General features: G+C 36.2%; 4 protein-coding genes across 4 annotated transcripts; all 4 read right to left on the bottom strand.

Moving 5' to 3' along the window:
* Nucleotides 1-1,293: 1,293 nt before the first annotated feature.
* Nucleotides 1,294-5,462, bottom strand: LOC18036531 (AP2-like ethylene-responsive transcription factor ANT). The gene is made up of 9 exons (XM_006426076.2): nt 4,658-5,462; nt 3,886-4,567; nt 3,576-3,658; nt 3,387-3,395; nt 3,201-3,289; nt 3,000-3,073; nt 2,863-2,913; nt 2,668-2,744; nt 1,294-2,263 (listed from the first exon to the last, which is right to left on the bottom strand). The coding sequence occupies exons 1-9, from the start codon at nt 4,977-4,979 to the stop codon at nt 1,608-1,610; spliced, it is 2,043 nt and encodes a 680-aa protein (XP_006426139.2). The 5' UTR covers nt 4,980-5,462; the 3' UTR covers nt 1,294-1,607.
* A 5,386-nt stretch (nt 5,463-10,848) lies between these two features.
* On the bottom strand, nt 10,849-11,688 carry LOC18036444 (3-oxoacyl-[acyl-carrier-protein] reductase FabG). The gene has a single exon (XM_006426075.2). The coding sequence runs from the start codon at nt 11,686-11,688 to the stop codon at nt 10,849-10,851; it is 840 nt and encodes a 279-aa protein (XP_006426138.1).
* Nucleotides 11,689-13,660: 1,972 nt separating this feature from the next.
* On the bottom strand, nt 13,661-16,090 carry LOC18036443 (heterogeneous nuclear ribonucleoprotein 1). Its single transcript, XM_006426074.2, has 3 exons — nt 15,802-16,090; nt 14,824-15,592; nt 13,661-13,821 (listed from the first exon to the last, which is right to left on the bottom strand). Coding segments are annotated over exons 1-3 (999 nt in total). The 5' UTR covers nt 16,030-16,090; the 3' UTR covers nt 13,661-13,819.
* A 1,907-nt stretch (nt 16,091-17,997) lies between these two features.
* On the bottom strand, nt 17,998-20,876 carry LOC18035992 (prostamide/prostaglandin F synthase). The gene is made up of 7 exons (XM_006426073.2): nt 20,427-20,876; nt 20,271-20,317; nt 20,080-20,194; nt 18,891-18,935; nt 18,732-18,791; nt 18,542-18,637; nt 17,998-18,426 (listed from the first exon to the last, which is right to left on the bottom strand). Exons 1-7 carry the CDS (start codon nt 20,721-20,723, stop codon nt 18,307-18,309), a joined length of 780 nt encoding a protein of 259 aa, XP_006426136.1. The 5' UTR covers nt 20,724-20,876; the 3' UTR covers nt 17,998-18,306.
* Nucleotides 20,877-21,180: the final 304 nt, after the last annotated feature.

Genomic DNA, 21,180 nt, shown 5'->3' with positions numbered 1-21,180 from the left:
TATGCATATATTTGATATCCTCTGCTCTGTGGGTACATGTTGGCTGTGCGTTTACGATTCCAAAACTTTTTGAGTTTTGATTGGCTAAAATAGCCATTGATGTAACAACTCAGAAAACACGACTGTTTTCTGCTGCCCCTCCGGTCCCGCACGAACTTCTTCTTTTTAATTTGAATTTCTTCATGTTGCAGATTTAACCCCTTCGCGCTAACGGGTTTCAGCTTTGTCTCATTTCCATGACTCCCAACTCCAAACTGCAAGGGAGCTAATTGTTAAATTCACATATTCTTGAATCTCTTCGTTTAAATGCTATTATGGAAAAACCTTAGAGACCCCATATTCTTGAATACAAAGTTGTGTGACTTACAGCCTTACAGGCACAGCCTTCGTTAAAAAAAGCAAAAAAACAAAAAGAATAATAAAATCTATATAGTTTAGTTTTTTTTTTCCTATTTAAATTGGTTACAATCTACTAGAAATCTAATAAGTATTTATAATTTTTAGCAAGTAATATTGACTTCCTAAATTTTGCAGTCAATAAAAGGAACAGAAGCCTTCCACTAAGTCAAAGCTTGGTCTAAAACACAACCGTATGTCCGTATGCATGCAGTTTTTAACGAATTAATTTCCAATTATTGTTCGTGAATCCATATGCTCGTGAGCATGAAATGAACACGAGAGAGCAAGTCACACCCGTGAAGCGTTCGCAAGAGAAGAGAAGAAATCACACTACTCGAGTGATACACATGCATTGGTGAAGTTTGACTGGTTATTGAAGATATGAAGCCCACGCTTGGACATGAAATAGCTTTTGTGCAAATGCAAGCAGCATCATTAGCATACAGCTGTTAACGCCTCAGTGGGCTTATAAAGTAAGTGCGTGTGTGTGTGTGTGTGTGTGAATATATATTTTAAGGTTTTTGCTACAGGAACTGATTTCAAGTTCTAACATTATTAGCAAACAATTCCACATAATTTTGGACCATTAGAGCACAATCATGACATCTAAAGAACTCCACAAATAAGAATCCATTTCCACCCGCATTACCTCCTTTATCAGTTTTCTTCGAATTATGGTGATGGAATGTCTTTTACCTTTGGCTTTGGAGAAAGCTAGGATATGAAATGCGATAGCGATGTAGCTAATGATGTTGTTATGGCCAGAGAGAACCAGCGGGTGCTATGATCCGAGATATTATGGTCAAAAGGCTAAAAAGTATTATAGACCATTTCTGATTAAATTATCAATAGGAAGACAAACGCTGAGCTGGTTTGTACTTAAAAAGGACCAATAAAGCAGAATCTAAATTATGAAAATTGAGCATTGAGGGGGTCATCCCCCAATATTGCATATATCATTTCATAGACTTCAATCATAATGTCCTTAAAAGCTCCTTCCCCACCAATTTCTTTTCAGGATCTTCAAAAGATAATAAGCTAATAAAATCCTCTCTTGTGTTCACATGTCCCACATGCACCTCCATTTTGATTTTTTTCTTTTCCCCCACAAGGGGAAAAAAAAACCCCACAATAAACCAAACTTTTGTTTCCCTCCGCTTTGTTTTGTTCATGCAAAGACTTAAAACTACTATTGCTAAAAGTCTAGTCTAAGCATCAGTCCATGCAGCAAAAACTGGCATGTGAGGAACGGAGAGTGCAGGCCTCAGTTCCGCGGAAGGAATCCAAGAATTCACTGTGTTTGTTGGGCTGGTCAACAACTTGGATGCTGTACGAGGCATCGTAAATGGTATTGGCACGCTGCTTCCATCAGGGCTTCCTTCTTTTGAGCTGCTCAAGCTAGTCACCAATGAAGATGCGTTTGACAAATGATTCCCCATCTTGGCTGAGCTCTCAACTTCTTGCTGAGCTGAGCCCATTGCATCCATCGCAATCACACTGTCCGGGGCCAACGAGAACAAATGAGCATTGTAGTTATTGATAATACTCATATTTGGTGCTTTATGCTCAAGTTGCTGAGATGATTGATATGAGACTAGTTTCCAATCTGGTGGATCACTTTCATTGTCCTTCTGAGAGAGTATGAGATCCCCGTTGCCATTATGAGCAGAAGGGTTTTGATTAGGAGCATCATTACCAGGCCCCATCTCCTTGTTTCTCCTGGCAAGTTCACCAGCAAGAAGGTTACTGCTTGCCATGATTCGTTCCACATCGTACCTTGTTATGTCAAAGTTAGTTACAGCAGTCACCCCGCGAAATTTTATTGCCGCAATGTCATAGGCTTCAGCTGCTTCCTCCTGTGTGCCTGAAATTTTAGTTAAATGAAAACTTAAATTAGGTTACTACAAATTGATTCAAAAAATTATTTTAATTAACAAGTTGAGGTGTGGAATATCTTTTGCCCATGCATCTGGTGTAACAACAGCCTTAAAAAAGCTCTTTTTTTTTTTTTAAAACCTGACTGACAAAACTTTAACAAAAGCTTAGGCCACTGCTGACTACTTGCATTATGCAATCCCAAAGTTCAGCCTTAAGTAAACATCACAAGAAAAATGGTTGAAAGACTAAGAGGGCCTTTCAAAGTCATAAAGAACACATGCTTTCATCTCTTATTGTTTGTCCAAACATTATTGGACAAAGTAAACACAGTACTTAGTAATATCATAAGAGAGTTTCAGCCTAAGAAACTCAAGCTTCATAAGAACTCACTGAATGTTCCAAGATAAAGGTCCTTATTTCCTGCAACTCTGCCAATCCTCGCTTGCCATCTTCCATGTTGATGATGTCTGCTAAAATTACAACAAAAATAAAATTCTCAAACAATAGAAACTGTTTATCAACTGATAACAGGCTAATTCTACTGATAATATTTCAATTCAAGTATTAAGAAGAGGATAATAGGACCTCGTTACTCCTCTGTATATTGAAGCTCCCCTCGAGAATCCACTACTTTTCCTGCAAAGAAATTATACTTAGATTTAATCTAAAAGATAAAATGGTTAGCATTCACTGTAATGGAATGAGTTGAATTAATGGTTCACCTTCTCAAGTGAGCAACATATTCCTGCCTGTTCATATTCTTCATTTCTTCAAGTTCTTTTTGATAATTTTCCAGCTAATAAGACACAATAATTGCACTTAATCAGAAATAAAACAGAAAAAGGCCTTAATAATATTGGAACATGAAAGGAGAATCAAATCATTACGGAGGAAATTAATATTAAAAAAGAAAAGAACATTACAGGGAAATTGATATGCGTCGAGGGCCCCCAGTACTTAAGTGCAGCTAGATCATAAGCTCTTGCAGCTTTCTCTTCCATATCATAACCCCCTGAAATTATTAATTTGTAATTACTTGTTCAACAATATATGAAAGGACCGAATAAGTTAAAACATGGAATATAAATATCATGGGAAAAGAGCATTACCCAGATAAACTAAGAATCATCATTCGATTGAAATGGCATCCCCGTCCAAGCAAAAAACACCAAAAATCAGTAATACATTTATAGTAAATTCAGGTCAAGAACAAAAACTGACCAGAAAATGCAGAGTCACTGAAAGTAAAAACATAGCGTGGCGTATCATAGAGTTTTTCATCTTTCTCTGATACTAACCTTGCCTTCCTTTCCTACTTTGTCCTTCTTTCTTGCAACTGTTGTCCCACAGATGAGCTTCATACCTACCAGTCCATCTATGCCTGAGAGAAAAATACGGAGACAAAAATCAGGAAAAAAAATTATAAGGAAAATACAGGCCAAAAAAAAGGCAGAGGAAGCACAAATATGCCGAGAAAAAAAAATAACTTTTGGAAGATAAAAGCCTAATTTAAGCTCAGTTCTAAAAACACTTTAGATGAAACAGATTAATAAAGAAATAAAAAAATTTTAAAAAAAAGTTTGAGAATATAGAAGTAACTAAACTAACCTTGTAACACCTCTATACTGAGAGGTTCTCTGCCCAAATGTATCAAGAGACTTCCTATGCGCAACTTGCTTCTGATCCATTTTTTCTGACCCTCTTTTCTTTCTTTCCACAGCCGCACAGTTTGACACAGCGTGAGAGACTTGCTGTGAACCAGTAACACAGCTAGATTGGGAAGCAGGACTCATGGATAAACTCAAAGACTGTAAATCTCCATATGGCATTGCACTAATGTCCCCAGATTCACCTCCATTGTGGCTCATGCAACCAAGTAATTTCTGTTGCATTGCCTGTTCAGTGGCATAGTTCCTTGAAACCCAATTCTTCATGCCATGCATCCCATCATCCGCCATTGCTGGGAGCTGCAGATTGCAATCTGCTACCTGGATTTCTTTGCCTTTGTCTCCCAGTAACATCTCATGGCTCCTAAAACCAGTAGTATAGTACTGGTACTGTTGGTCCTGAATCTGTTGTTGCTGGTGCCTAGAATTTTCTTCGAGTTGGTTTAGGCAATTTTGGCTGCTGGGCTCATTTTCAGGGTTATGGTGGTAATACATGCTGTCTAAACTGAGAGCCATGGCTTCTCTGTCATTGCTTTCATAGTGATGGGTCCCCATTGTTGCACCACCAAAGAAGTCCTCCAGTTTTGGTGTTGAAGTAGTCGTGGCAGTAGTACTCACCATTCCTTCACATGAAAAGTCAAAAGGATTAAAAGGCCAAAGCAGAAAACGAAGCCCGAGAGAAAATAATATGCTAGTAGAAGTATGAGCCTAACCTTGAGGCTGCTGTGACCTGCTGAGAGCTTCCATAATACAAAGAGAACCATCAGACTTGAGAGGCATGACAGGTAAAGGAGAGTACAAGCTACTATTTTCACCTTCAAAGCCATAGTAAAAGCCATAAGGTAGGCATTGGAAAAGGCTCGAAGGGACTGAAGGGGGAGGCATAACAGCAGAAGTAGAAGGAGAGGAAGGCTGTGTTTGGGGGTGAGGGTCTTGAGGAACCTCCATTTTAATGTCAGGAGACAAAGAGAAGCCTAACCAGTTATCATTGTTAATGTTGTTGTTGTTGGTATCATCATTGTTCATGGACTTCATCTTCTCTCAACTCTCAAGGTTGTTACTATCCCCACTTAGCTGAGATTCTAGGCAATTTTCTTTTTCTCTTGATGCTAGGCAAGTCAATCATTGGCAAGCTAATAAACTAATCATAACACCTCTTCACCCCATTTTCAAAGTTAAGACATGGGCTTTTTTTTTTTTTTTGTTTTCTAGTAGCAGAGTGATCGGAGTGAATCTAACTACACAACTAAACAAATCTAAAACTCCTGCGACTCAATCTAGGGCTCTCTCTCTCTCTCTCTCTCTCTCTCTCTCTCTCTCTGTATGTCTGTCTCAATGAAAAAAGATTTCAAATGAGAACAAAGCAAGTTCCTTTAAACTAAACAAAAGGAATGAGTTCCAACAAGCAATGCTGGGCATCTTTGCTGCATTCCATAGGGATCTGTGTATGAGAAAGACCTCTTCTTTAATTTTGCTTTACCCTACGCTCCCCTCCCCACCCTTCTCGCCTTTCTTTTCTTTCTTTTCTCTCTTTAAGACTCTCTCCTTCCCCCTCCCACCTTAAAACGTTTTTTTTTTTTTAAATTAATTAATAAAAAAAAAAACAACCCCAATGCAAGAACATTGTACCACGAAGTATAGCAATAGTAGCTGGTACTTGGAACCTAAGAAACCTGACTTTCTCAAGTGGATATATGACTGCTCGCTCAGCCTCTCGGGTAAATATCCCCAAAACCCAGCGGTTAAAAACAACGTCCCACTGTGGGTGGTGCAGTGTATTAATATTAATATATGTTTTAAAAAATAAATAAACAAGGACAGTCAGTGTGGGCTTGCTAATGGCTAGCTAATGGCTAATGGCTTTTAATGTGTCTGAAGAGAGAGAGGCAGGCTTTGAGGCTGAGGGGGGCCTTTAGCTTCAATAGGATTTTTCGCACAGGCAGAAGACAAACTGTGCATCTGATCTTTTCACAGCAGTAGACAGCTTCACAACTGGCCCTACTACCTCTTCCTTCCTACACTACTCACAGATCCTAAGCGGCTACATGACAATCCTACAACGTTGAGACGACGCCGTTTGCTTTTACGGTACGAAAGTCTTGGCAAATCAAATCACTCTTTTTTTTTTTTTTTTTTTTACAATTAATTCGACTGCTTGATTCGCTATTTCGCACAGCTTGTCCGTCCTTTTCCTTTATACAATTTATTTACTTCTTTTGATGTAGCAAAAATGCGCCAGGAACAAAGTCCACTACTATGAATTTACCACACAAAGCCTGAACCACCCTAATCACAGAAGCTATTGATTGACACGACAGGTCAATTAAGTTCGCTTTGAAAGAAATCGGATATTTGGTGGTGATCGCTATTCGCTAGTTTCTTCAGTTTGGTTCAATCACAACACAAGCACCTTTTGTAGTTGTTATACGGCAGCTGTATTATATCATATATATATATATATAATATAATTCATCATGTTGTTCAAATTATTTTGCTTCCTCAATTGGGTTTGTTCGTTGTTGTCGAGTCTATTTGGATGATCATTAAGAAGCTAGGAAACAATATCTTATATACGTGGTTACTTCAATTCACTTTAATGCCAAAATCTTTTGTTTTTGCTTTTGGTGGTATAGTTATTTAATACCAAATCTATGAGCCAACAAAATTTATTATATAAGAAAGAAAGTATCGCAATGCCGTATTTTCTCCAATCCAAAAGAAAACTGTTTATTGATTGTGGGTAGCCGAAATAAAAGACAAGAAACAATAAATTGAGCTAATAAAGAGAAAAAAATAAACCACATGAATAAATAAATAAGCAAAATCTAACGAACAGGGATGACATCACGTTACTGAAATCCTAATACGGTGATCATGTGGGAAAACATGGTCCAGCGTGATTTTTATAAGTAGACCTATCCTTGTCCATGTATGATGTTTTTCCATCAAAAGCAGAAACTCTAATTGAGAGATAAAAGAACAAATTAAATGAAAAATTAATTGAATGATGGGCAATGCAAGGATACAGTAAAAAAAAAAAAAAAATTATTCATCTTTATTTCAGATTCATCTAGATCGTAGATAAAGTCAACACCTGCTTCTAGACAAAAAAGTATGAGGTAGGGGCACCAAGACAACCTCCAAGGGGACCCTGGCAAGAGCCCCTTTTTTTCTCATTCTAATCTCTTAACTTGACCTGAAATTTAGTTTTTTTTTTTTTTTAAATCCCAAGCTGCTTTTTGTTTTTAGTTTAATAAGGTTCTCTAACAAATGCATATACTCAAAAGATCCATACCCACACTATTGCAGCAAGGGCCTACAAATAGTTTAAAGTAAATTTATGTTACCTGTTACTTGAGCTCGTAGATCAATGATACTTGTGTCTTTAATATACCATGAGATAATTAATAAAATTGACCGGATTTTCTTCTCACCTATAAATATATATAAATGCATAATAAATTTCTAAAAGCTTGAACTCTTGCTCCAACATAAAAAAAATTTCTATCACCGGACGAATGACATAGATCACTAGTCAAAAGTTTTTTTTTTTTTTTTCAAAAGCCGTATATCATTAAAGCCATTAACGGCAACTAAAATGCTTGTTTATTATGTGAGCAAAAGTTCGTCGTAAATATATTGTCCCAGTTAACTCAAAGTCGATCAATATTCCTTGAATGATGGTGAAGGGCCCTTAAAAAGAGCATGCTTTTTGTAGAATGCAAACTTTATATCCTTTGGGAGTATTATTACGAGCCTTATAATGCTCGGAGAATATTGCTAACCCAAGTTTGGATTCCTCTAAATCGTTTTTAGGTCCACTTTCAATTTCAAAAGCAGCACGGTTTGTAGGACTAAAATTGTTTCTTATCTCCTTCAGTTGTAGTAATCTAAGGCTAACAAGGCCACCATCCACCGACAACAAGAATTAATGATACTAAAAAACCCAAAGTTCCCCAAAATTCAAGTTATTAATCTCTTTCCCGAAATGGTAAATAAAAACTGGTTTGTATTGCGTTTATTACTTTAGTTAGCTGAAACAGAGCAGTAAGTTCTAGTGGTGGTTCAGGATAATGTGTCGCAACGAACTCGTACTAGGTGGCCAGATGCACAAGGGCAAAATGAACCATGCCTTTGCATTCAATTGGGGGGAGTGTGCCCCATTGTTTTAGGGTTCTTCAGTACACGTACATTGGCTTCATCTTATGTTACTGTTTAATCATCGCTGCATGCAAATTTGCATGAACAAGTCTGCGGGGACAGATTTTCTAGTGAGAATCATTTGCTTTGAAAAGAAGAGTGGTGGAGTGTTGGAGGCAAAGTTTCTTTTTGATTGCAGTAATGATGAGTAAATCCACCCAAGAAGCCAATGACATTTTTACTAGAAACAGTTCGTTGCCTAACAAAAGAAGCTCGTGGTTTGTCTTGGCAAATTTTTTGCTTTATTTCATTATCAAAATTCACCGGTCGCCACACTTAGGCGGGAAGCAGATGGGGAGCCCCTCAGGCCTTGCTTGGTTGGTGGAATTTCTTTTCTCTTAATTGTATGCTTTTAATATGGCCTTTCACTAACCTTTATTAGCAATTTGTTTGAGCCCAAATGTCTTTGCCCGACATAGACCATTTTGCCCTCCGGGACTAAGACAAAACCAAATACTATGTTTATGAAGAATTAACTTGAAACTTATACTTCAATCACTAAGTAGGTCCCGCTAATGTTAGCGAAAACAATTCCATCAAAATATCTATTATACCTATCAGATTAATTATAATATTTTTTAAAAAATCAACCTAATAGCATTTTTAAAATGCTCTTTAAATGATAATTCATCTTTTATTGAGAGAGCTACACTAACAATAAGATATCCACAAAAATGTTCAAATAAGGATGCCATTTTCTCTCTTTAAAATTGAAGAGTGACTTCTCTATCTTCAAATAACATTATATTATTATTTATATCATTATAATTAAAGAGAAGGAAATATTACAACTAGATTATAGAAAAAATCGAGGAGATTTATTTTTGGTAAGAGAAAATTTTGATTAAAATAATATAAACTTATTTTTATTTGGAGATTTTTTTTGTGAGAAAACTTTATTTTTCACTCTTCAATTTACCACAAAGTAAGTAATAAGTATTTTAATTGAGTCTTTTAAAGATTCTCTAATTTTTAGTTGCACTTATAATTTTTAAATAATGTATTTGATCATCCTTTGCTGGACCAGAGTGATATTTTACGAGGATACAAGAATTAACCCCTGCTCAAATTGATGGAAATTGACTTCAGTAATTCTTTGCAAGGCCAAATTAAGGAAAGATGTTAGAAATAACAATCTTTATCTCTTTTCAGCAAAACCCTCAGCGTATAGCTTGTCAGTGCCGTAATTACAATGACAAGGACCTAAACTCACAAATTCCTCGTATAAAACAGGAAGCATACGAGTATGATGTATAATTTAAAATGCTACTACAGCTAAATTCTTGCCTTTTGACATCATCTGCTGGGCATAGTCACTGTTGGATCCTGGTCTCCTAATTAAGTTTCATATCACGGCGAAGCTTAGGAGTTATGATGCTAAGATGCCCTGCACGGAAAGTTACTTTCGTATGTGCACATAATAGCATTAGACAAATCAAATTCACTAGCTCTTCGATTTTATTGTTAGAAATAAAATAAAAAATTCAAATCCGAAGAACTAAGTAAAGAAGTTTACGTTAATCTTAATGCTGAACATGGCTTCTGTAAGTGATGCCTTTGATATGAATGTTAATACATGCAAATTCCTGGAAACAGAATTTCAAGCACTTTTTTTTTTAGGAAAAATATGGAATTCATTAAACAGCCAAAGCTTCAACCAACCAAGGGGGTGGAACAAACCTCCACTCATCCGAACCTGACATTGAACCCCCCACCCGAGCCACAATGTGGGCAACGGAGTTCGCAGATTTACGAACAAAAGAGAAAGCTACTTCTCCTAGAGAACGAGCCAAGGCTCTACAATCATCAATAATTGAACCAAAACCATTAGGATAAACAGTCTTATCATGTAACGTATTGAAAACTTGTAAACTATCTATCTCTAGAATAACAGATTGGAAAGCAAACTTCTTAAACCAGCTAAGAGCTTCCCTAACTCCGATCGCTTCAGCCTCTCTAGCTTCGAATCTTCCTGGAAAAATGTCGCTTTTAGCCGCAATGAAGTCACCCTGAGCAAACCGGATGACAGCCCCAAGACTAATCATTCCCCTTGAGCTAACTATAGCTGCATCGACATTACACTTACACCACCCTACACAGGGCTTAAACCAGCAAACGAAATTTCAAGCACTTACATCCAATGCAACCTGTCATGAGATTCTTGATTTTTTATTTCTTATGCCATTCATCACGAGCAAAGTTTTTTCTAAGTGTTTGTTTGGTATGATTTATCTAATTGACATAAGTGTTTATTTAATCTCATAAGCTCTTATCATAATTTTTGTTGTTATTTGGTTGTTTTTTTAGTTGAGTTTTTAGAGCTTAAATAAGTTATTTTGACTCTATTAGCAAAAGCTCAAATTGAGTTTTTGAAAGTAGAGGTTGAAACGTTTTTTTTAAATGTTTAAATATTTAAATATTCTCTACTTATTTGACAATTTTATTTTATTCTTTTAATAACATAACTTAAAAAAACTTGTTTATTAAAATAATTTTATAAATTTTTAATAAAAACTCTTTTTGACAACCAAACAACTAAATTTTTTTTATATAAAAGCTCTACTATCAAAAGATTTACTTAAATAAGCTCTATTTAAAGTTGTACCAAATAAAACCTAAATCTAATGGCGTCAAATTTATGAAGTACATGTGAACATTCTTCTAATTATTTATAAAATAGTAAATGGCAAACAGCCCCAAATCTTTAGACCTCCTTGTTTAGACTAAAACGAGTCGAAAAGAACAAATCTCTCACCCAAAGTGGAGACCAAGAAAGCATAGCAAATAAACCAGTCATGTGACCGAATGCAATTTGCTTTGGTGGTCTGGGACTCAAAACTTTCTTCGCCACATGCCTTGCGAACAAAGTAGCATCAGTTGATTTACCACCCTGAGAAGCCCTAGCTCGCTCGGCAATAGCCTCTTTGAATTCCTTGTAGAGTTTCCAATCATGATTCCTCAAACCTTCCATGCTATTACTGCCAAAATTTGATCTTACAGCACCAGGGAGTACTTTCACTACGTCAATACCAAAAGGCCTTAATTCAACGCGCAAAGTATCGGACATGGCAAGCACTGCAGCCTTGCTAGCACAATAAGACCCTGCCCACGGTGTTGGCACTTTTCCTACAACACTTGCTACATTTACGATGCTCCCACTGCGCCTTGAAGCCATGTATGGAACAACATTTTGCACCAACCTTAATTGCCCCAATGTGTTAATTTCCCAAGCTTTCCTTATAGCGTCTAGTGGAAGCTCGGCTAGAGGGCCGGCACTTGCTATACCAGCATTGTTGACCAGAATGTCTATACGGCCAATTTTTGACATGATTGTTTTCACTGCTGATGATACACTTTCATCTGATGAGACATCAAGTTCAAGCGCCTCAATTTTATCTGAATCAAAATCTGAAATGTCCATCATACGTTGAGGAATGTCAGATGCAAAGACGTGGCAATTCCGCTCGGCAAATGCCTTGCAGTATTCATAACCAATGCCACCTTTGGCACAGCCAGTGACTAGAACAACCTTTGGATCACTCATATTTCTTCTTGTTCGTTAAATTTTGTTCAGCAAGATTCTTCATCCTTATAAGCTATTAGAGTTACCGCGTTACATCCGCCAATTAGTATATGCTTTAGCATATGCTCAAGGGCTTTATTGTCTCAATTAAAATTGGCCGGCTCCGGCCAGGCCAGTCCATTGATGTCGCAAAGATGTCAAGTGTGAATCCATCTCTGTATTTGGACTCTGCAATTAGGTTACTCACAAAATGCCAACTGACACTGCTTACTGCAAGTAGGAACCGGCTATAAAAGGTTTAAAGCATGCTGTTTCTATTCTCCCAATGGGAAACATGGGGCGATGCCTTCAATAATAAATTAATGAAAACGACCGACCAAACAGAGCACCGCATTTATAATTGTGGTTGTGTATAAATGACGATCAAGCGTGTGATCATCAGGTTATGATGTGGGAATAAAGGATTGTAAACAAAATTAAGACGCATATTAATTTGACTCATTTTGCTGAACCATAAGCCTAATGGAAAAGGAGTTCTTCGGCGTGTCTTCTTTTAACAGTTTTCCCAAATAAGTAAGAAAACTTTCCCCTTTTCTTTTCTTTACAATAAGGAAAAGAGAAAGAAATTAAAAAAAAAAAAAAAACAAATGTAATAAATAATATTAAATAACCTGAGAGGTGAGTAATGCACATAAATTTTTCAAAGAATGGGGTTTGTTTGGTATTTCAAATGGGGAACAGAAAATCTAAATAAGATTATAGAATCAGAAAAAGGACATTGTGGATAGCAACTCATCTGAGAGCGACCATAGCCCACAGAGGCAGTGTTTGTGCTACACCGTATGCATAAGACTTGAAAGCTAATTGGCTTCTTTTCCTTTTTTGAGAGAAAGAGAGACTGTAAAAAACTTGCCGCCAATAAAGTGACCATTAACCCATGCCATGCCATGCCAGTTTCTCTGCAAAAAACTCTTAACCTCATTACTTCTCTTTAACTAGCTTTACCATACTCTCCAGCAGGCTCTCTCTTCTCTGTAATGTCATGGTCCAATGCAAAATTTGACATGTCGCATTCAAAACAAGATTCTCTCTACAGCTACAGATACAGCTACTTTGGCCACAGCTGCAAGCACTTAGCAATATTTTTGTTTTATCCATTAATGTTTTCTTTTCCAAGTACGCTTACTGAATTGATTTCATTTCCTCTAACCATGAGGTGTGAAAAGGCTGTGACTACTCTAAACTCCGGACTTGTTCTAGCCTTCTAGGCCTGCTTAGATATGCTACTAGATTTCCTATCACAAATAGAGAAGCCCCTCCGCCTATACAACAAGCAAAGCCTGAAGCAGCAGTGAAACCCCATCCACTTAATTGAAATTTGAAGCCATAAAAGCACAGTCACCAAAATAACCACATTCCTATGACCCCTAAACTGTCTGAAACATAGTGGTAACAGAGAAAGTCTTCTGGGAAATAAATGAAATGAGATAAAATATAAATATAAAATATATCAATCCAATAATATGGTGATTGGTCATTGGTGGGGTTTCTTTCCAAGAATACATCCAAACCCTTCAACCCACCCTGGTTGCAAAGGTCCTGGAATTATGGATTAATTTGCTATTCAGTTTTGATTTGTCTCCTCAAAAGCACAAGGTATAAGGCTAAAGTGGATGTTTGTTTAGGCATCTGGGTATTTTTTAATAATGGACGTAAGACAAATTTGACTTCAAATGTTTTGAAAAAGACAGCCACCCACCCAGCTAATTTAACTCCATTGTATTTGCGTGACAGCATAATCTTCACCAATTGTTGAATTTTACTGAAAGGATGGCATGGTATCGGTTAGTGCAATATGCACGCACCTCTAAAAGGGAGAATTGGATTTATAATTGAAAAGCAATGCAAATCAATGACAGCATCACTTTAAATGAATATCACAATCCTTAAACTATGCAATTAATGAAATTCTTATGAAGGGTCAACGTGCATGTTACCCAATTGCGATGCAAATAATAAAAGGATGTTAATCAATCTTGTTCATTTCTCTTGTTTGTTCTGTACAATTCTTGCAAGTGCCATCTCTAATCTCCAGCATAAAATTTACTCCTCCCTCCTCCACTGCTGTTCATAATGGTAATGCGTGTGGTGCTTCTGTAAAATTCGGACAGAAAACACTGAATAATCAATTTTTAGTCAAGAGGAAAATTCATAAATTAATAAAATATAAAAATATAAAAAAAATAATAATAATTAAGAGACATGAGTAACAAACAGAGCATAAAACAATCATCTACAGGTAAACGCTTGGAAACGTCCTAATCACAAGAAAAATTCTCTTAAGGAGTAAATTCATATATGTTATAATATTATTTATTGGTTATATGACTAATATAATATTTTAGAAGCTAAAATTTCTCCCTACTCAGAGATACAGGAGATGTGAAAAGAATAAATGAAAACCAAACAAATAATGGCTACATGCAGCACACTTCAATAGTTCAATATGCAATAAAAGGAAACAAAACCTGCAGCAGTTGTGGCAGGACAAAGAAATAAATAGGAAACACTATGAGAATAGTCAAAAGAGGTACTCGAATTATTTGAGTTAAATACAACTTGTCACAGTTCACACTTGGTTACTTGTCTTCGTTGTATTTATTTCCAGATGCAAGTTGGCCTAACTTATATTATTTTATCAAATGACAAGTCCTAGTCTCCCAGGTAAGATATTTTAGATTGATATGATATCAGATGAGTGAAAAAAAAATGTCCAAAAAAAAAAGTAAGGAAAGAAATGAGAATAAAAGAGTGAAAGAGACACATCACGATCATTATAGAAATAAATAAAATATCAAAATGGGGACAAAATGTTAGGGAGCAAGCAACAATTACAAATTCACAGTTTCTGGGCCTAAACTTGCATCTGAATTGTTTTCACTCACAACTATAATTCAGGGGAAGGAAATGGTTACCCTGATTGTTGAGATTCAATGATAAAAGCCCACAATTTCAGAATGCAAAAATAACGAAAGCCCATTACTTAGAGATGAGAAGGTTTCTGTACCAAAACCAGGCTGGGCCAGAAAGAACCAATAGAGCTTACCGAAAATTCAGAAAAAATAATGTGGGTTGAAACGGTTCCAGTTTGCTTACATTTGGTGCTTGGCAGCACTGTCGAATCATGGAACTCCACACCCGCCCTTTGATGCTCTACAGTTACAGCACCGACTTTCAAACTTGATAAGTCATCAATATGAGACAATTTTCTAGTTGCAGGAGCCTCTAAGCCACTTGCATGATCCCCAGTGGAGTTGCTGCCATCAGCCGTGGACTCTGTCATCTGATGGCAACTACCAATACCATTGCAATAGCCATTCATGCAGAGTCCATACGAAGGACAGACAGGGCTTGCAGGAACTAAAAGGCCGCCACGACCAGCACTCGGTGATCCATAACACTGATGTATTTGAAAAGCAGGATAGAAATAAAAAAGGCCATCGTAACCATATGAAAACCCACCCCCAAATCCAAAACCAAAATTTGAATTGTTACAATCGTAACAGTTCATGAATTTATCAATCCTGTCCTTAGGATGAGACCTCTTAACCTCCACCATCTTATATTTCAATTTATGAAATCTAGTCTGCAGCACATTATTCACGGCATCCTCTGAATCAAAAGTAATAAACCCAAACCCTCTTGGCCGACCAGTTTCTTTATCACAGATCACAGGTGCATCAGTTACCGTACCAAAACTCTCGAAGTAACTCTTGAACTCCTCCTCTTTTATGTCTAGTGGCAAGCCCCCCACAAAAATCTTCTTGGTATTAATCTCAGTGTTATCATCGCCAACACGATTACTACTATGCTCATTTGACTCTTCTAACTTGTCTCCTTTGGGTATTGCCTTTTTCACTTCTACCTGAAAAATCAAACTTGGTAGCATCATCTAATTCATTATAATACGACGACATACAAGAAGAAATCAGAGTCCATATTCAAATTCAATCAAGTATAAGCAGCAAAAGGTAAATAAAGTCACTATCTTTTACCAAAACTCAAAAAGAAAGCAAAATTCAGGATGTAAGTGAAATAACCGTCTTTAAATTAAATTAACTCAAAAAAAAAAACCTCTCTGCCAAGAACGACATGGTGTTTATGTTGAAGAGCATCTTCAGCCATTGAAATCTTAGTAAAGATGACAAAACCAAACCCTCTTCCATGACCAGTAAGCCTGCTTCTGATAATCAAAGTCTCCTCAACCGTTCCATACTGGCTGAAGTATTCTCTTAGTGTTTCTTCATTAGTCTCTCTTGAGACACCGCCCACAAACAGTTTGCGAAGTGAAATGGGTTCCATAGAGAGAAGCCAGAGTCTCAGAAGTCAGAACTAGAAAATGGGATGAGACATTGAAGGACAATCAAAGTGAAACAATGAAGATACGTTTTTTATTTTGTTCATACTTCTACGAGAAGTTTACAACCATATCAAACTCAATCTATATATATATTACACACACACACAGACACTAATAATTAATAATTAATTAATGCAAATCAAGCTCAAACTCGTCGGTTTTTTTTATCTAGCCGTTGGATCTGTTGCTTTATATTAACGGTCCAGATAAGATTGTGAAAAAAAGAAAAAAAAAAATTCGATTAGCGACGGTAACAAGAAATTCGTGTCCAGTTTTAACGAAACAGAAACTGAATTTAAAATTCATCTCAAAACGCAGGATCACTTGTTAATACATTTGAAAACGACGAAGGCTCTGCTGTTCCAACTCCAAAATCACAAAAAGATTCCGCTTTTACCTCTGCCATAAGTGGAATTGAATGAGACGATTGCGTCTTGGAAGACAGTCAGTTGCCGGTGTGAACAAAAGAAAACAAAATTGATCTTTTGCTGCAGCGGGATGAGCATTTGAAATATATCGTTCTGGTCCCTTGACGGGCATTTTTTCATGTTGCCTCGTTGGACAATTAGGTCAGTTCATCCACATATCCGAAGTTAATGGCAAAAGAGAAGACAGTTGAATGATTGATCAAGACAACGACAGTGAAACATTAATATAATCCACCAAAGCATTCGACATTAAGGTGATAAAATATCAGTATGGAAACAAAAGAAGACTGCTGCTGCCATATGCCAGAACTCGATCATTCTTAATAAATTTTATGAATACGACCAATCAAAAGCCAACAAGTGCTTCCAGATTCACGGCCACAATTTCCGAAGTATTCTTGGAAATGCAGAGGCTGAGTTCTACCACCAAAAAGGTTAGAAAGTATAATCCAACCTAAAATACATAAGACAATTATTCAAAAAAAATTATTGTCTTATGTATTTAGCGAAATTATTAGTTTAGAACACTCGCTTAAGTTGAGACCAGAAGATTCAATATTATTAATTTATCGAATATTTATTTGACAAAGTTTTATTGTACTATGTATAATCCAACCTAAATCTAATATCATATAATATAATCCAATCTTAAGTACTAAAAGTGCCCTTATTTTATGATGTTATTTGTCCGATTGAAGTCCAACATAAAAATAAATAAATAAAGTTAAACTTCTCATAGTCATTGAGGAGCTCGAATCCTATTTAGGAACCGGAATCTTAAATCGAAACTATTGATAGTATTTATTTCGCAAAATAGAGTTAGAAATCTGATTCAAAATCGGAATCGTGCCTTGTGACGCCCATATTAATTTGGGAATGAGAAACTGATTTCTGGTGGATGTTGGAAATGAGTCTCCCATTCTCAAGAATGACCATTTGGCCCTCCCCCCAACAAAATAAAAAATGTGCATTTTGTTCTCAGTTCAAAAAAAATTATTATAATTAATATATTATAATTAATTAATATTATAATTATTAATTAATGTATTAATTTATTGTTAACAATAATATTAATTTTTGAATAAATAATCACCATAATTAAAATATGACAATAATTCGATACGTATATTTTAGTAGTTTGTTACAATATAATTGATTCTAACTCTAATTCTTATAATTTAAATAAACAATTTATTTTTATTCTCATTCTTCATTCTCATTTTAACTCATTCTCGTTCTTATCCATTCTGATTCTGATTCTCGTTTAGTAAATGCCCCATTAGAGTTAAGAAGAAAAGGTTCCAAACAACCAAGCATGGAGTTTTTTGGCAATGATCGAGAATTTTTGGAAACGTCAGTTTGGCAGTTACTGAATACAGACCATTACCCTAATTATCAGATAAACCTAATTTTCTCAATTAAACAACGTTAAAAATAGAATATCAGAGAGGAAAGACGAGCCACTGTCTTGTTCCTTCAAAGTAAACAAATACTGCCTTTTACATTATACAGCTAATATTCACTTGTATTGTTTTGATAATGGGTGATACACCTCTTCAACATCTACAAAATTGATTACAAATTTACAACATTACACATACGCCCAACAAATACAGATGTTTATGAGCGATAGTGCCGCGTATTGGCATAACTAAACCAGACAGTAAACTATATGATTATATATACCCAACATATTCCATGCTATTGGTATTTCACAGGTGATACTGAAAACAAATTACATGATGCTTGAACGTACCAAATATCTCAACAACTACTTTCAGCTCTAAAACTTCATGCAACCGGAACCTTACAGCAAATGTCAAAGACATCATCTAAAGAGGCATGATCACCGGTCCCTTCATCTTTGCGAGCATATAATAGTTGCTTCCCTTTGAAGACAAACATCCCTCCCTGATCAAAACAAACAGTAATAGGTAAGAATAATAACAGGTGCAACACAATTACATGCCATAGGAAAGCAACAAATTCATATTAATATTATATTGAAAGAAACAGTAAATTAAACCTGTTGCAGAACACTACTTCTATCATCTGGGGTGGCTTCAATTGTATAGTTTTGCACAGCTTTCCGCAGAGCCTCAAATCTTGAAAACACTTTAGCCTATTATAGAGACACAGATATCAGTAGTTACTAAAACGAATCCCTTCACATGTGAAAACAAAGATATGCTATACAGAAAGCAAAAGAAGATTACACTAGCTGGATTGAAAAATGTACGGCCGACACCATGGTATAAGCCCAATAGATTATACACCTAAAATAAAAGAAACAATCCATCAGAATTTACAATCATAAAAATAGGACATCCAAAACATGAGCTTTAATTATTATTTAGAAGAACAAATATTATTACCTTGCGATCAGGATCAGCATAAAGGCAATCCATAGGAAAGGGTAACTGAACATAAAATAACAAGAGGACAAAATGAATCAGCTCTATGGATCAAGAAATAGCCATGTTGATTCATGTTACTATAGCAGGGAGCTTTTATCAGGGTGTAGCTTCGAAAGAAGAACTACTGCAAATCTACTAGACACGTATGCATTTTCCTTTCTTCCTTGTAATCAGGATTTTGTCTTGATTTTACCAATAGCTAAGGTGGTTGATATCCATTGAGTATTATAATAATAATCTCCACCATACTAAATAGTAGAAAATCTATCTCATCATACAAGTGTCAGCCTAACAAGAATTTAAGTTACCTGCACGGCAAAAATGGCTTGCTCATAACAAACTCAAAATATTGTGTATAATATGCATGGTATCTAAGAGGGTGGATATACAGAGTTATTACTTACAACATCCAAAGTCCATAGCAAGCCACCTATGGCATGCAGCAGCTTAGGTACTTGAGGGGAGACACATATATAATTAGAATGATTTCCCATCACTTAATATAGTGGAGATACAATATTGCAATACTCACTGTTGAAAATAAAGTTCCTAAATAGTACTCAAAACTCTTAACAATTTGAAGCATTTCTTTGAATAAGAAGCGACTGCCTATAGTTAACCATCATCATGTCCCGTGGCATGCTAATTTAAATATCTAGGCCAACCTCATGATAAGCAAGCTTGAATGGGTTATAACCAAATGATTCTATTCCCTTGTTTTGAAATGTAGCTATAAGCTATATACCTTCCAAGTCCTCTCCCCCCCCCCCCCCCCCCCAAAAAAAAAAAAAGAGTTAAATGGTTATAATCATTTAGTCAAGCATATTTTTAAATGGCTTCCTCCTTATAAAATATGCAAGTCACGACATAACAATGGTTGGATTCAAGCAACACTAAGTTATACATTAAACTGTCCAGTGCCCATCATGCTAAAAACGCATTTCCTTTTTTTTACCCGGAAACAAATAATGACGAATAATCAATAGCACATGCTGGACAACTACATGGCTAAACATCCATTATCCATGTCATGTAATATCTAAAATCAACAATTCACATATTTTACATATGTAACATGAAATTTAAACAATGAAGGGGTTACTTCTAGCGGCAAACTTAAAACTTGGGTTATGAAAACATTTCCTACCCGCTCTGCAAGAATTTGAGCTTTGTTAGGAGTACCAACGCCAACTGCTATTAGTTTCACACCAGCTGAGTCAAACCTTGCTTTTGATTCTTTCAAAGCCGATGCAAGTTCCCAACTTCAAATGAACAATCACAATTAGCAATTATATATTTCAAAAAATTATTCTCAATAGCTTGTGATGAAGAAATTACCAGCAAGGGCACCCAAAGTGCCTTAAAAGTGCAACAACAGCTAATCCCTAGAAAACCAAAAAACAATAGCAAGTTTCGAAATCAAAGAAAAATTAGATAATTATTAAAAAAAAAAAAGAAAAAGAAAAAGGAAAGGCAGGGAATAAAGATTTAAACCTCGTTCTGGTCCCAAAGGTCTTTGAACAAGACCGGCTCACCGGCAGCGGTAAAGATGCTGAAGTCACCTAGTAAATCGCCAACATTTGCCGGGAATTCAGTGGCGGAGGCCCTAACAAGGAGACGGGGTCTGCTTATGGCATTGTTTCTCGATTTCGAGGAGGAAATTGTAGGAGTTCGAGGTTTGGGAGACGAAATTGGAAGAACCCCGGAGGTCAATTTTGGAATTTGAGAATGAGTGAAGCAGAGAGATCGCACTCGCACCGATTGCAACGTGTCTGTAGGTAATGCTGCCATGGCTTGTGGCGTGCGATTTTACATTTGAGAAACAGGGAAAGACGATGAACAAGTGAAAAATCACAAATCGTCTTCGTGTGTGTCTGACAGCGGATTGTGCGGACTTAGGAGACGACAACGTTTTGTGACATGTTGGAAACGTGTGGCCCAACCAAATTGGATTTGCCTTCGAGCCCAGGAACAAAGAAGATTTGCCCACTATAAGTAGGCATGAGCAAGCGACACTCTAGGAGCCCATTTTCATAAAATAATATAATATTCTCGAATAATTTCTGTTCACTTTATTTTTCCAATGAGCCTGGTTTAAAATATATAAAATATTTTACTCATTATCTTTACTTTAAAAATGACTTTTTAAATAATTTTGTAAAATCAATCTTCTTTTCTTTTTTCATTTTTTTCCCTTCTTTTGAGTTTAAATCCATGGGGTGGACTTCATTTACAGCACACGGTATTA

This window comes from Citrus clementina, unplaced genomic scaffold, assembly GCF_000493195.1.
Source record: "Citrus clementina cultivar Clemenules unplaced genomic scaffold, Citrus_clementina_v1.0 scaffold_7, whole genome shotgun sequence".
Taxonomy (NCBI): Eukaryota; Viridiplantae; Streptophyta; class Magnoliopsida; order Sapindales; family Rutaceae; genus Citrus; species Citrus x clementina.
The sequence above is the reverse complement of the archived record's forward strand: the minus strand, read 5'-3'. Positions and strand labels throughout refer to the sequence as shown.

Coding starts and splice junctions, on each gene's coding strand:
- LOC18036531 (XM_006426076.2), bottom strand. CDS start 4,979: ATGAAGTCCATGAACAATGATGATACCAACAACAACAACATTAACAAT. Junction 4,568..4,657: donor CAGGTCACAGCAGCCTCAAG/GTTAGGCTCATA, acceptor TTTCATGTGAAG/GAATGGTGAGTACTACTGCC. Junction 2,914..2,999: donor TATGTTGCTCACTTGAGAAG/GTGAACCATTAA, acceptor ATTTCTTTGCAG/GAAAAGTAGTGGATTCTCGA.
- LOC18036444 (XM_006426075.2), bottom strand. CDS start 11,688: ATGAGTGATCCAAAGGTTGTTCTAGTCACTGGCTGTGCCAAAGGTGGC.
- LOC18036443 (XM_006426074.2), bottom strand. CDS start 16,029: ATGGAACCCATTTCACTTCGCAAACTGTTTGTGGGCGGTGTCTCAAGA. Junction 15,593..15,801: donor ATGTCGTTCTTGGCAGAGAG/GTTTTTTTTTTT, acceptor TTGATTTTTCAG/GTAGAAGTGAAAAAGGCAAT.
- LOC18035992 (XM_006426073.2), bottom strand. CDS start 20,723: ATGGCAGCATTACCTACAGACACGTTGCAATCGGTGCGAGTGCGATCT. Junction 18,792..18,890: donor ATGCTGATCCTGATCGCAAG/GTAATAATATTT, acceptor CTTTTATTTTAG/GTGTATAATCTATTGGGCTT. Junction 18,638..18,731: donor CATTTTTCAATCCAGCTAGT/GTAATCTTCTTT, acceptor TCTCTATAATAG/GCTAAAGTGTTTTCAAGATT.